Source organism: Caretta caretta, chromosome 1, assembly GCF_965140235.1.
Source record: "Caretta caretta isolate rCarCar2 chromosome 1, rCarCar1.hap1, whole genome shotgun sequence".
Lineage (NCBI taxonomy): Eukaryota > Metazoa > Chordata > Testudines > Cheloniidae > Caretta > Caretta caretta.
This window is the reverse complement of record NC_134206.1, coordinates 8,979,236-8,994,523: the sequence shown is the minus strand read 5'-3', so window position 1 is coordinate 8,994,523 and position 15,288 is coordinate 8,979,236. Positions and strand designations below refer to the sequence as shown.

Genomic DNA, 15,288 nt, shown 5'->3' with positions numbered 1-15,288 from the left:
CTGCTGCTTGGGCCGGAGACGTCCCAACTCAAGCTGGGGTTTCTGGGCTCCAGCAGCAGGACACCTCCCCCTCTCCCGCCTCCCCCCCCCCACCCACAAAGGGTTAAGGGCTGAATCAATGATGCACCGGGGTGGGAGGCGCTTCCCCCCGTTCCTACTGCCCCCGATAGACTCCGGAGATATTGTCATGCAAAAGCAACCGACGCCTTGCCCATTGTCTCCCCGGCCCAGCCAAGTATATCACAGGGCGGCGAGTCGGCAGGAGCGAGCTCCGAGCCAAGGGGGGCAGGCAGCCGGGGGTGCGCGGAGAGGCACCGTCTCAAGGCATCCAGGAAAGGCCGAGGGGAAACTTTCCGAGCCAGGAGGACCAAGCGCTGGGAAGAGGGGTGCAGCGGCTCGAGTGGCAGCCGGAGCCCGGGGCGCTGAGGCTGGAGCCCCGGCTCGGACTCCAGAGACCAACCCCTCCCTCGCTTCTCTCCCTCCTCCGAGCTCCCCGGCCATCCACCTGTGCCCTCCTCTATGTACAAAATGGATTACTCCTACCTCAACTCCTACGACTCCTGCATGGCCGCGATGGAAGCCTCCGCCTACGCCGACTTCAGCTCCTGCAGCCAGCCGAACGCTTTCCAGTACAGCCCCATCCGGACCAGCTTTGGGACCAACCCTGGGTGCCCGCCGCTCAGCACGGCCAACTGCACCCTGGGGGCCCTGAGGGACCACCAGCCTTCGCCTTACTCCACAGGTAAAGACCCGAGCCCGGTGACACTGAAGCCAGAGAGGGACAGGGTGTGACTGGAGCTGGACACGGTGCAGTGGAAGTTCTCGAGATGTCCAGGTGCTAGCAAGCCAGAGAAGGGTCTACAGGGGACCCGGAGGATCTTGAGATGCGAGGCAAATTTGAGCCGATAGAAGTGTGGCGAGGGTCTGAGGGCTTTTTGCGCAGCAATCTGCCGCGAGATCTCTTTATATCGGGTTGGCTCTTCCCCCCCACCCCACCCCCGGTTTTTTGTTTGTGTTTTTTTTTTAAACAAAAAGGTATAAACCAATTTTGCAAAATGCAGTTATAAAGATATAAGATTTGGCGACTAATCGAGTTAAGGAGCCGTATCCCTGTGTTCACAGCCAAACAAATTAATGGGTGATCAGGTTACAGCAACTGGAGGATTAGATCAAGAAATCTAATTTAATATTTGCAGAAATGGCTTCTAGAAATTTTTTTTATGAAATTATTAATTTTGAGACTTGAGGGGTTGGGTTTGGTTTGGGGAAGGGATCGCACCCGCCTGAGACCAGCTGTAACAAACCGGCGCTCACTGCAAAGCCAACTCTGTTCCAGTCCACGCCTTACAACTCTTTCTCTCAGTTTCCTGACAGTTTGTCACTGATCGGACCGTGTTAGTAATTCACAAAAGTATTGAAATCTCCTGACAGCGGCAGGGTCTCTCGCCACCCGATTTTCTCATGCTACGTCCGTCCGAGAGACAAACCCACCCCTCGGCGCCCTCCTGTAGAAATAGATCCGACCCTCGTTTTAGGTACAATTCCTAATACACATGGTCACAGAATCCGCCCGGGGTTCGAAGCGAGCTGGCTGTGCAGACTTAGAGATATAGGGAGACACGTACATTATATGGATGTATCTACATCGATAGCAAGAGTAACATGTAAATATCCAGCTGTACTGTGACCTATATTTAGATATAGCTACGTATATATTTTATCAGTAGAAACAAAGATATTTATCGTTATAAATATAGATGAATCTCTCTCCCCATACAATCGAATCGAATCGAATCTATTAATCCCCATACACCTCATCTATCTAATCTATCTATCTATCTATCTATCTATCTATCCCCATACACCTAATCTATTCCCATACACCTCATCTATATCTATCTAATCTATCTATCTATCTATCTATCTATCTATCTATCCCCATACACCTAATCTATTCCCATACACCTCATCTATATCTATCTATCTATCTATCTATCTACCTAATCATCTCTTTATTTAACAAGCTATTTGCCTAGTAAGCGAACTTGTATTAAACATTTTTTCTCTCTCTGGGCCAAGTTGCTGGTGATTGTAATTAGTTTCCCACCTTTCCCCCCCTATTTCATTGTATTTCTCTGTGCTCCGTCTTTTGCCCCGTGACTAGCAGTGACTTGGCAGGGCCGGTCCCGGGGCACGCTCCCCGGGTTCCCACAAGGTGGACACAGGTCGCAGCTGTCACTGATGTCGCTTTCGCGAGGCGGACACTCAACCAGACTATTTTGACATTTAAACCATTCGCCCCTGTCTCAGTCTGGTGCGGGGCTTTCGGAGTATTTCCGAGAGACGCAGGCGAATTGAACGCCGACGGCTCCTTCTGAGTCTTTCCCAAGGGCGACAAAGCAAAGACATTTGTCTTCCCTTATGCAAATGCTGCAGTCATGATCCAAACTATCACGGGAGTATGTTTCCCATACAGAGAAAGCCTCTGGGATAGTTATGCAGCATCAGATGGTGTAGCGACAGAGAAATCTTTGGAAAGGCAAACATACAATAGACTATTAATGAACGAAGAATAAACCAAATAACTGTTCCATACGCTCCTAGAGAGCAATCAAACAAGAATAATAATGGCATATTTAGGTCTTAAAGTAATTAACAAATTAAAAATGGATCCACCATAAAAATCGTAGCGAGGTAACCATTAATCGCATATTTACTATTTATAAACCAATAGTTAGCAAAGCAATCACTGATCAAATCCAAATAGTACTTATCTGCGCGATAATCAAACAACAGTCGACAGTAAAATACTTGTTAGTCCAACAGTAACACTTGAACAGAAACCCCTAACTGCAATATTATTAAAATAGAAAGCACAGCATCATAGACAATATGAATTAGATTAATAGTCAAATGCATAATAATTAAACAATAGTCAACAATGTAAGAGTTGTTAGCTAATGCACTATTGATACGGTAACAATTAGCAAGGCTGGGTGTGTCATAATAGCCTAAGTGAGTTAGGAACCCAAGCCAGTGGGAGTTGGATACAGTCCTTTGTAAATACCGTTGTGACTTGCTATTCCTGTCCCATAGCTATAACCTAGAGATAGCTCTAGACATATTCCCCCTTTAACTGCACTCTTTGCTCTCAGACCCGCTAATGTTTTTCTGCTAAGTAAAGCTCCCCCCCCCCACTGTCTTCCCCTCTCTCCCCTTCAGTTCCCTACAAGTTCTTCTCGGACCCCTCCGGCATCAATGAGAAGAGAAAGCAGAGAAGGATCAGGACCACGTTCACCAGCTCCCAGCTGAAGGAGCTGGAGAGGGTCTTTGCTGAGACTCACTATCCAGACATCTACACCCGGGAGGAGCTGGCCCTGAAGATCGACCTCACTGAAGCCAGGGTCCAGGTAAGCCCAGCCCAGCCCAGTTAGACACGATGTGGCTTGATATTCATTACACAGCTCTTCCCTATAATGCACTAACCCTTTTATCTAGCACCTTCCATGCAAGGATCTCAAAGTGCCTTACAGACATTAGGGAGTCAAGCTTCACACCATCCCTGGGAGGTAGGACAGTGTCATCACCCCATTGCGCAAATGGGGAAACCGAGGCAAGGAGCAAGACTGTGACTTGTCCGGCTCACACAGTGAGTTAGTGGCAATGCCAGGAATAGAATCGAGGAGGCCTAGCGCTCAGTTGCGTGTGCTAACCATTGTTTCACCCTTCCCTTGTTTCGGGCCCCTATTCAACAAAGCTCTTAAGCAGCTTCTTAATTTTAAGCCGGTACCTCTGTCCTATTCACTTTGTTGGGACTTAAAATCTACTTGAAGTTAAGCACCTGCCGCATTGCTTTCCTCAACTGGGGGGTCTCTGTGCCCCAGTTCCCCACCTGTAAAATGATAATATTTCCCTACCTCCCAAGGTGGGTTTATAATCATAGAACCACAGACGTGTCAGGTTGGAAGGGATCCTGAGAAGTCATCTAATCTATCCCCCTCTGCTGAGGCAGGGCCAAGTAAACCTAGACCGGCCCGAACGGGGTTTGTCCAGCCTGGTCTTACCAACCTCCAGTGACGGGGATTCCACAACCTCCCGTGGAAGCCTATTGCAGAGCTTCACTCCTCTCAAGAGTTACAAAGTTATTCCTAATATCTGACCTAAATCTCCCTGGTTGAAGATTAAAGTCCATTATTTCTTGTCTGACCTTCAGTGGACATGTGTCTTACGTACGACACTTCTGTTAACACGCCCCAAAATGGTATCCGCCTTTTTGTACCTGCATCACATCGTTGGCTCATATTCAGTTTGTGATCTCCAAAAACCCTCCGCTCTTTTTCTGCACTAGTACTGTCTAGCGAGTCATTTCCCATTTTGCAGTCGTGCATTTGATTTTTCCTTCCTAAGTGTAGTACTTTGCACTTGTCTTTATAGAATTTCATCTGGTTGCTTGCAGATCAATGTGTTGAGGTCAGTTTGAATTCTAACCCAGTCCTCCAAAGCGCTTACAACTCCTCCCAGCTTGGTGTCATCCACAGATCTCATAAGCATCCTCTCCACTCCATTATCCAAGTCATTAATGAAAATATTGAATAGCCCCTGACCCAGGACAGACCCCCTAGTAGATACGTCCTCCCAGTTTGACAGGAAACCATTGATAACTATGCCTTGGATATGGTTTTTAACCATGTGTGCACCCACCGAATAATTCCATCTAAACCACATTTCCCTACTTTGCTCACCAGACTGCCACATGGGACTGTGTCAAAAGCCTTGCTAAAATCAAGCTCTGTTCCATCTATTGCTTGCCCCCATTCAGGAGGCCAGTAACCCCGTCAAAATAATGACGCTGAATACAAGGATATGAGAATAAATACTAAGCAGCTGCTCGGATTGAGGCTGTATGTGTCACTAGATGGAGCATTATGCAGCACAGGGACTGGTGGTCAGGACGCCTGGGTTTAGCTCTGCCAGATAGCTGGCCAGATCTGGGCCCCATTGGGTCTGGTGCTGCATAAGCACATGTGAAGACCCGGTCCCAGATTCCAGAAGAGAATCATCCCTAGTTAGTAGCCTGCAGGTCAAGGCCCCAGTTCAGGAGCATATCCCTGTTTAGGAGAGCACGTTTAACCTTAAGCAAGTGCTTTCCTGAGCAACATGCAATAGGTGCACCGTTTTTCCGGGAGGGTAATTAACCGTTAGAGCAACTTGCCTTGTGATGTGATGGATTCGCCATCCCCTGACGTCTTTAAATCAAGACTGGCTGTTTGTCTAAAAGCGACGCTCTGGCTCCATCAGAAGTTGTGGGCCTGGTGCCAGAATCCCTGGGTTGGTTCTCTGGTCTGGGATCTATGCGGGAGCAGACAACAGGATCACAGGGGTCCCATCTGGCCTTAGACGCTATGAATTTCTGAAGGCGGAGCCTTTCCTGAATCAGGCCCAAAGTCACGGCTCAGCTCCTGCCCCGTGAACACTCGGGGTATCAATCCAATGTGACCTCAGCCCACTTAGGAATTATCCCGTACTGAGCCATCCCAGGGCAGCAGACATTCGGCAGAGCCTGGCGCAGACGAGGGCTCTGCGTTTTGATACAACAGCAGGTCCCCGCCCTGTTCAGACCCGTTCAGCAGGTGGCCTCCTCCCTCATAGGTGAGCAGGGCTTGAAAGAACCGCTTGTCACCGGCTGGAAGGCAGGGACCGTGGGGACTGGGTCTGTCTCGCTTGGTGCTTCTGACAGGCAGGCAGGATAATCTGGAGCTCGTCTCTGGAAGTGGTCATTCCTGGGGCAAAGGAGCTGCCTTTTATGTTTTCTGGGAACAAAGCACTGGGGAAAGGAGCTGGCCCAACAGTGCAGGGGCCTGGTGTCTGGGCAGCAGCCCCTGGCTTTGTGCCAAAGGGGCCACCCCCACTACGTGCCCTCGAAGTACTAGCCAGCAGACACCCAGACTAGGGTTAGCACTCCTCGTCCACTGAACTCAAAGCCCTTTACCCAGGTGACAAGGCCCATTATCCATGTTGGACAGATGGGGAAACTGAGGCAGTAGCCGGGCAAGGGACATAGCCAGGGTCAGCTGGGAAAGGACCCCATGACTCCTGACTCTCATGCTTATTCCCTAAGGATCCTCATTTAGCGTTACCTTTAATTAGACGTCAGGAGCTGGTTACACAGTCCCAGCAGGTCCCTGTGCCCATCCAGTCCTTGTCCTGGCTCTCTCCGCTGAGTGATGCCAATTAGGACCAGAAGGGCGGGTGTGTGTGTGTATGTGGGGGGGTTAAACCCTCCCCCTTGCAAATTCCCTCTCGTAAAACACCCAGCGTCGGTGGCTGTCCTGGCACAATGGCATCACAGTGGGTCTCAGCAGCAGGCCTGGCCTGGCCTGGCCGATCACTGCCTGCCCTCGTCTCCCATCCTAGGGCCAGCAGACCTGCAGATGCCATGCGGCTGATCCGCCTGGAGGAGCAATGCCGGCTTAGCACCATTCAGCCCCACCCAGCCCATTTCCCCGGGGGTTAGCTGCCGAGAAAAGGCCACGCCGGCTGTGGGCCCCGTGAGCTCTGACTGGGCTGCTCACTAGCGGCTCCGCTTCGCCTCGTGTGGCGGGGAACCTCTGCACCAAGCACCAGCTCCTCTTAGAAAACAGGCTCTTCTCACTCGGCCCAAACCAGTCTGGCTCCAGAGCTGGGGGCTGGCTCAGCCACAGCCCTCTCTAGTCCCTACCCAAAGCCATCGCAGGCTGTGTGCGAGCTCGTAACTCCGCTGTGAGATGGCTGCACCGTTACCGAGCCCGGCAGCTGCAGTGTAAGCAGCAGGAGCTGACAAACGGCTGACGAAGCAAAGCTTCTGTCTCTGTGCAAACATCCCTGTGTCACAAACTACGGCCAGGTGGGCTGCAGCGCTCAGACCCAGGGCCTTTAGCACCAGCCTTTGCACTTGATCTGGAGGGGCCGCTGGTTGTGTGTAGCAGCCCCTGGGTCGATCTCTTATCTGCCCCTGGGTCGACCACGAGAGGGAGCCACAGCCACACAGAGGCAGCTAAGCCCAGCCACGGAAAAAAGCCACTGCGAAATATAGGAAGTAGGAGCAGATGCTAGTAAATTGAGATTTTGTTTTTCAGTGGTGGGCATCAAAATGGGCTTTGGGAAGAGAGATAGGCAGGGACAGAGACATGAGACAAAGGGCTTGATTCTCCCCTCACACTCAGGGTTACTCCTGATTTACACAGGGTGAGAGCGAGTGGAACTAGGTGCTTCAGAACACGGACTCAGCGTGGGGCTGTACACAAGGGAGCCTGACCTCGGCTGAGCCCTCCAGGTGCTACTGGAACGTACTAATACATAAGAATAAAGGCAGGGGAAGGAAAGGCCTTTTCGTTGATGTAACCGTAACAATCATTTCTCGGAGCCCAGTTCTGCTCTCAGCAACGCTGGCGAAAATCCAGGAAATTCCATGGAGAATCCGGTGCTCATGCTGAAAGGGCCAATAACTACATTCCAGTACAATCCGTCAGTGCGTGGGCGGGCACAGCGAAAACTCACCAGCCCCCTGTGCCACAAGAGTGCACAGAGCATACGCTTTTCGGGCCAGAGACCGTCCGTTTGTTATCGGTGCACCCAGCACCTGGCTCATGCTGGGGGGCGGGGGGTGTCTCCTGGCACTATTGCAATACAAATGTTCACAAATCAGACCTCAGGCCCCCAAATCATTCGATTTTTTTTTTTAAATTGGGATCTTATTTGCCTTGGAGCTTTCCAAGCCTTTATTTATTTATTTATTTATTTATTTATTTATTAAAAAGAAAGTTGAGATTCACAATCTCTTGACTCCAGGAACTGGAGCTTTAAGAAAAAACAACAGCAATTGTGAGACTGGGACAAGTCATTTCCCCTCCCAGGAGAAAATACGTTACCGGCTGTTATGAAAAAGACGATGGTCAATTGTTCTTTATGCCCACTGACTGTACAATCAGACGCAACCAGCTTAACCTGCAGCCAGGGAGATTTAGGTTTGCTAATAGGAGAACCTGTCTGGCTCTAACGGTTCTTATCTCTGGAACAGGCTTCCAAGGGAGGTTGTGGAATCCCCGTCATTGGAGGTTTGTAAGACCAGGTTGGGCAAACCCCTGTCAGGGATAGTCTAGACCAGTGGTTCTCAATCTACGTGCCATTGTGGGCCACATATGCAGCTCGCTCTGAGTTACGTGGGCCCACAATATATATACTACCTATATGGCCCTGAGGATGTCACATGGCCGCAGCTGTGGGCTGACTGGGCTGCAGGTTGAGAACCAGTGGTCTAGATTTACTTGGCGCAGGGGGCTGGACTTGATGACCTCGCCAGGTCCCTTCCTGTCTGACATTTCTGTGATTCTGTGAACATCGTGAGAGTTGGCAACACTGCCAATAATAATAATAAAAGAAACAACAGCCTGTCCATGAAATGAACGGCTGGTAAATTTCCAACACTAAAGAAAAAGGACTAGAATTTTACAGTGACTAAAATCACCTGGTGTAGCCAACAACCACCCAATCTCCACTCAAACCCCTCCTTTAAACTCAACCCGCAATGCATAGCCCACCCCAGAGAAGACAGCATTGAATGAAATGCCCATCAGCACCATCAATGACCATCTATCCCTATTGTGTCACATGGTGCTTTCGAGACCAAAAGTGGCCGGTCCCTTCCTGAGATGCACTGAGCACCTCCGTTAACCTAGCCCCCAGATCCTGAAAGGCATTTGTTATGTTCACGGCACGCACACAGAGCAGTTAGAGAAAAACCTAAATCCTTGGCTGGAAGGTTGCAACGTAACACTGCTTTATGGATTAGAATTCACAAGGATAACACACAAGAACCAAAGAGAAAGAGAGAGAGAAAGCAGGCTGCTCACTGAGGCAGAGGTGCAACTCACCCCACCTTATTCTGGATGGATTGCTGCTAGCTAGGCCTGCTTGAACACTTCCCTGCAGAGCCCCCTAGCCTGCAAGCAGGATCAGGAAAACTTCCTGAGCATTTAAAATACCAGCTTACAATTTTAATACAGTTTTCAATATACTGCAGTATTTGGGCACCTAACTCCAAGTGATGTTAATGGGAGTTAGGTGCTTAAATACCTTTGAGGATCCGGGCCCTGCTGTCTTTGGGAAATCTGATCAAGAAGCGGGGATTTGTATAGGCGGTTGGATGGAGATCCTCAGATGGAAGGTGCCAGAGAGGTGCAAGTGAAATCATTATTAAGCCTTACTGTGATTCCATCGTTCAAGAGACAGCCGACTAGGTTGTGGGTGGATCCCTCTTTCCTTGCTTGACTTGGTTTTTCTCTCCCCACCCTCCCACTTCCGGTCACCATCCCACCCCTCACCCCATCCAGGTTTGGTTCCAGAACCGACGCGCCAAGTTCCGCAAGCAAGAACGGGCGGCAAACGCCAAGGGGGTGAATGGCGGCTCCTCGGCCAACAAGAAATCTGACCCGCGCTCCTCTTCGGAAGACGACGAGTCCAAGGAGTCCAACTGCAGCCCCACCCCGGACAGCACCGCTTCGCTGCCCACCACGGGCAGCCTCAACAGCCCCGGGAGCAGCCTGAGCCCCAGCCCCGGCACGGGGCAGGGCCTCGGACCCAGCCACGCCGCCCAGTCCTTAAAGGCTCCCATCTGGCCAGGGGTCAGCACCAGCAACGGTGCCACCAACACGGCGGAGCTCCTGAAGGCGTGGCAGCCGGCCGAGGCCATGCCAGGACCTTTCTCCGGCGTCCTCTCCTCCTTCCACAGGAAGCCCAACGCCCTCAAGACAAACCTGTTCTAATGACCGGGAACGGACCGCGCCAAACAAACATTGCCAACTCCTTCGTGTGCCATTGTGTGCGACATCAAATATCTCCCCCCCTCCGCCCCCTTCCCTAGCTAGTAGTCTCCAAGGTTCCTCTCTCTGTCCGCAGCGCCGGGTAGACCCCCCCCAGGCCTCCAGGAAGGCCCCGATTCTCCCAGGCTGGAGGGAAGCACTGAAACAGACACCCAGCTGAGCCACGCCTGCAGCCCACCATTGCTTCTAGCACCACCCAAGAGGACAAATGATGCACCCGCCGCAGCGAACTGCCCCTCACCCCACACATCCCTAGGGAGGTCGACTTCGCCCAGCCATGAGGTTGGCTTAGCAAGTACCAAGCAGCTTCCCGCGGAGCGGGGACCAGTGCGGCTGGCCAGGCACTCACCTCCGGTAGAACAGCTGTCCGGTGGATCAGTTACGGGGGGAGCTGCCCCCCCCCATACCCCCACAATGTGCACTGGCCTCTGTCTAAGAAACATCACCTTTTGCTGCCACCGCGGTTCTCCTGGGGTGCTTAGATTGCAGTGGAAGAGTGGTCTCCTTTTTAAGCTCCTGGGATGCCAGGGTCCCCTAGGTGTGCAGTGGTCTCCGGACCAGGCCGGGCTTTGCCTCCTTTTAAATGTCTGTACGTAGGTCGCTATACCTAGGGACGGGGGGTACCCCAACGGCCAGCAGCCCAGGGAAGTGGGGGCGTGGAGGGCAGTTAATCCTTCTGCTGAGAAGCGGGGAGCCTTCCCTAGTGTGCCACTGAGCCGTTAGCCACGGGTGGGGCAGGCGTGGGAGGGCGTTTCGTGGCCCTGTTTGGCTGGAGGCCGACGCTAGCCATCTCTTGGGTCAGATGCAGTCAGGGACAAAGCAGAGAGAGCGTTTCTCCAGCTTCCCATGAGCCCTTAAGGAACCAAGGAAGGGGTGTAACAGCCCTGCATAGTCCTGGGGATGCAGGTGGGTGTAGTGGAAAGCTGTGATCGGACAGTCCCTGGTCAGAAACAGCCAGCTTCTCTCCCCCACGTCGTCTATTCACCTTGACCCCCATCCTGAGAGGTAGCAGGGCTCCTCTGTCCGCTCCGGCTGGAAACCTGGTGTAAGTTCAGCACCAACTCCGCCTCACCATGGGGAGATGTGGATGGGCACCATGTGTAGCCCCTTCTGAACCCAGCCGACTGTTTTTGGGGACCCCCAGGCCTGGCTCCTTGGGGCCCACTAGTGGAAGGCCCTAGCACCCTCGCGCTTAGCCCCAGACTGGAGGGGGCGGCCATTTTGAAAAACTATCCGAGGCGATGCTCTTCCCCACTGACTCCTAGGACGTAACACTGTGATTGAAAATACTGCAGCGGGCAGCCAGCGCCCCATGGCACTGGACTGCTTTCTCCGTCAAGCCAAACGAACACGCATTAGCTGGATCCTTGCGACTCCTTCTCCATCCAGTAGAGGGCAGGTTTGAGGCCACGAGGCACTTTCTTTCGGCTGTGGCCAACGCTCATCGTTTCTTTTATTGCTCAGTGTTGAATTTCAGTCGAGACATTGCCCAGCGGTGGAAGGAGGGAAGAAAGCACTTTATGGTGGGGCTGGGCAGGCCGGCCAACCCTGTGTCGGCATGTAGCTCGTTGGGTGAGCGAGGAGCAGAACGACACAGGCATGGCGGGGGGCTGCCCAGGGCTTCTGCAGACCGTTGCTAGCAGTGCCTGGATCCACTGTCCCGGACTCTGCTGCCGCAAGGACCCCAGAGAGCCAGCAGGGACAGCTGGACCGTGCTCCCCAGGTGCAGAAAGGAAACCAGGCCAATATGTTTGTTTAGGACCGCTCATCCCACCGGATCGCAAAGCATTTCACAGACTGCGCACAGAGGCACCCCGGCGCCCGCCACTCAGACACCGTCCCCCTGTTGTCACTGCTCCTGGACGTGGAGACGAATGCGGCGTGGAAGTGGAGCCGCGGGGGCATTTGAGGGAGGTGGGATGATGTCACGCTCGAGGTGGGCAAGGACCCCAGGATTGGTGACTTTCTGGCAGAGATAAGGGCCATGGTCCATGCATGGTTTTGCCTCTTCCCTGGACGACGACAGCTCCAGCTGCCAGCACTGCTCACTAGCATGCAGGGTCACGGGGAGCCCCTTGCCTCGGACACCGTGTCAGGGCGTTGACTGACCCCCCCCAGCCCCGCAGCACAGCATCTCGCCCAGCCACCAGGCTGAGGCATGGTTTGGCCCTGACTCCACCAGAAGGACTCCCCCAGCCCACGCACCTGCACCACCGGGATGTCTCTTGAAGGTCTCTGACCGGGCCCAGCCCTGTTGACCTGGGACGATCTAAAGAGGAATGGCTGCAAAGCGCAGACACCTCAGACATTGACGTTAACGCCCAGACGGCTTCTGTGCTGCCGGGCTCGGGCCTCTGGTTTTCAAAGACGCCTGTAGAGAGAGACGTGACTCGTGCCCCTCGTTCGTTGGGTGAGGGCAGAGGGAGCCGCGTGGTCTTGCCAGCTGCAGACTGTTCCGGAAGCGGACCATGGGCAATATTAACAAGATTGAACATCTAGGAGCTTGGGAAGGCCTAAGAGCTGCCGAGGGAGGCGCAGGGTTGGGGTCTAACCAGAGCTCAAAAGGGACCGATCCCTGAATGTCTATTGCAGGCCCAGAACTCACAGTCGCAGCACGCCCAGCCACTGCAGCTGGGAGTTCCAAAGATGCCTCATGCAGTGAGGTGCCCAACCCCCACTGAAATACTGTAGGACTTGGTGCCCATGCTGGGCATCCCAGCCCATGCTGTAGTCGGCACCCGTTGTCACAGAGCAGACGCCTGCGGAGGGAGGAAATGGGTCAGAGGAGACGCTAGAGACTGCCCAGGTCTTGTCACAAAGCCTCTGGCTTCAGGCAGGTGTTGGCAGAGGATTGGTCTGGTGTGGCCCTGCTGAGGTTAGAATAGCTGCGTGAGCTAGGGGGTGTGTCTGTGTGTTTGTGTGTGCTCTTCACAGAGATGGCGGGTGCCGGATCAGTTCCATTTGTGGTTACAGCCGGAGCCTGTCCACATGGACACCCCCACAAATCTACCTTCCATTGCCCGACAAACTCCTGAGCATCACCCACGGCCTGTGGCCATTGGCACCGATGCCCACCGCAGGGGTTCCTAGCACCGGGGGGGGGGAGTAATGCCAGTTGTGGGTTCGGCAGCAGGGCACGTCCCTGCCTCGGGTGCAGGAGCGGCAGACCAAGAAGAGGTATTCAGCCACTCTCCAGTTACGTGCTGTTGCTGTGCGTTCCGCCGGCACTAGGGGTGAAGGAGCTATGGGATTCCCTCCCCGCAGAATGTATCTCAGAGAGGAACCTACCCATAATGAACCTCATCGCCGGGGAGGTGCCTGCGTATGGGGAAAGTAAAAGGGTCGTTAATGTGGAAGAAGCAAAGTCATTAAGGTCCCCTGCAGATCTTCGCAAAGGTCTCTGCTGACTTCGGGCACCTCGTCTGCTGGGAGGAACCAATCACTTTCTGTCCTTAATGACCAGAACATCCCAAAGCGCAGCTGGTAGGGTCAAGCTCATGAATTCAATGAGCCATCTAATCGGGGTGGTGAAGGGTCACCGGCCAACCCCCTGCTATTGAGCACTAGCTACACAGACATTGCTCACTCACGCTTTTGTGCCTCTTGTGGGTTCTTCCATTGTCCTCTGCTGGGTTTGGAAGTTCTGCCACATTGGTGAGGCCAGGCAAACAGGACGCAGCAGGGGCCAGGGGAGAAGGCATAGCCCTAATGCCACAGGGGCCAGGAGCATGCCCTTTATTCAGAGGAGGGGGATGCTTGAGACCTTAAAAGTGGCATAGGGTATCTTGCTGGCTGAGCCATCCCCATCAGGATCGGCTCCGCAGCCCCTTTGGGCGCTGAGGTCCCCTCTCATTGGATGCTGTACGACTGTTTTTTTTTTTTAAACTGTTCTGTAATTTATTGAACCCATTTGCAAATTATACTAATCCAAATAAAACTTAATTTATTGAAGAAGCCATTGGCTGTCTCTGCTCTTGAGGAAGGGGGCCGTGGGAGGCAGTAATGTGGAGGGGGAACCCCAGCTTGGCCTCGAGAGCTGCGGGAATGCGGGATGGGGAATGTTAATTGCCAGAACTCATAACCCCAGGGATAGCAAGGACAGTTGGTGCCCTGCCCAAGGATCTCTGCAGACACCCTTCCCTGCAAATGGCGACAGAAGAAGGTTAAGCCATTGTTTTATTTTGGGATTCAGACTATATCTAGCATCAAGTCCTGGCTCTGGCACAGGGCTAGTCCAGGCCTAGGCATGTGAAGCAGGCTGTCCTGAGTTCCAATCCCAGCTCTGACGTGGTCTCCCTCTGTGGAGCTGGGCAAGTCCTGGCCCCGGTCTGTGCCTCAGTTTCCCCAACAGTACAATGGGGATAAGTGCCCTGACCTGCCTTCCAGGAGTGGGATGGTCCCTAAATGCCTGGAGCGCATTGTGCTGAGTGCTGTGTGTGGGCGGTCTCTGTCCATACTCAGCCTTCACGCAGCCATGATAAAGAAGGGTTCTTCCTCTCGAGGGGAGAAGTCAGTTCCCAATCTGGGGCACAGACACCAAGAGAGCACCCCAAAAATGAGCAGAGGTGGCCTTGAAAGATCGAGGGTTTTTTTGCAGCTTTTTAGCACTGATCACTTCACTCACCACTGAAATAGATAATGGAGCGGCTGAAACAGGACTCCATTAACAAAGAATGAAAGGAGGGTAATGTCATTAATGCCAATCAGCAGGGGGTTATGGTAAATAGAGCCCCTCAGACTAACTGGATATGTCTTTTTGATCCAAGTTTGGTTGATAAAGGTAATAGTGTTGCCATAATATACTTAGACGGCTGTTGGACTTGGTACCCCACAACACTGGCTGTTTTAGATTCATAGATACTAAGGTCAGAAGGGACCATTATGATCATCTAGTCTGACCTCCTTGCTAAACGATCTGCTCTAGGGATTATTTGGGGGAAGTTCTCCGGCCTGTTTTATACAGGAGGTCAGGTTAGATGACCACAGTGGGCCCTATGAAATGCAGCCACCTCTGGGGAGGAACGGGGCAGCTATTTACCAGCCACGCAGCAACACAACACAGTGGTTTCGGACAGGAAGTGGTGAAGAATACTGAACTGAAGGGAGAATTTTAGGGAGGCCACATGGAATTTTACACATTGGAATTTTGCCAGGAAGGTGGGACACCTCTACTCACCTCCTGAGAAAATGCCCTTGGCTCTGTAGCACAGGGTGGCTGTTTAAGGCCCAGCTCCCAGCTCAGCCCAGAACCAAGGCATTCTGGGGCTGGTAGTTCCCAGGACTGATGGGAGTTGTATTAGACAGCAATGCATGCTGGGAAAAGGGGTCATATATAAAAGAGCTCCTTTTGCCCTCATCAGAGATGGACTGGGGAGGAGACATGGCTTGTTGGGAGCTGTTCTCAGTCTCCTGTTTCCCTCCTGGTTGGTGG

The 15,288-nt window shown here is 52.8% G+C and overlaps 1 protein-coding gene and 1 long non-coding RNA gene across 2 annotated transcripts in view; one reads left to right on the top strand and one right to left on the bottom strand.

Annotated features, from left to right (window-relative positions):
• LOC142071173 (uncharacterized) overlaps positions 1-650 on the bottom strand; it is a 56,764-nt gene extending 56,114 nt beyond the window's left edge. The window contains exon 1 of the long non-coding RNA XR_012667210.1: positions 544-650. This is a non-coding gene — a long non-coding RNA (uncharacterized LOC142071173). The remainder of the gene's footprint in view (positions 1-543) is intronic.
• Positions 168-13,811, top strand: PHOX2A (paired like homeobox 2A). The gene is made up of 3 exons (XM_048838547.2): positions 168-742; positions 3,223-3,410; positions 9,369-13,811. Exons 1-3 carry the CDS (start codon positions 520-522, stop codon positions 9,798-9,800), a joined length of 843 nt encoding a protein of 280 aa, XP_048694504.1. The 5' UTR covers positions 168-519; the 3' UTR covers positions 9,801-13,811.
• Positions 13,812-15,288: the final 1,477 nt, after the last annotated feature.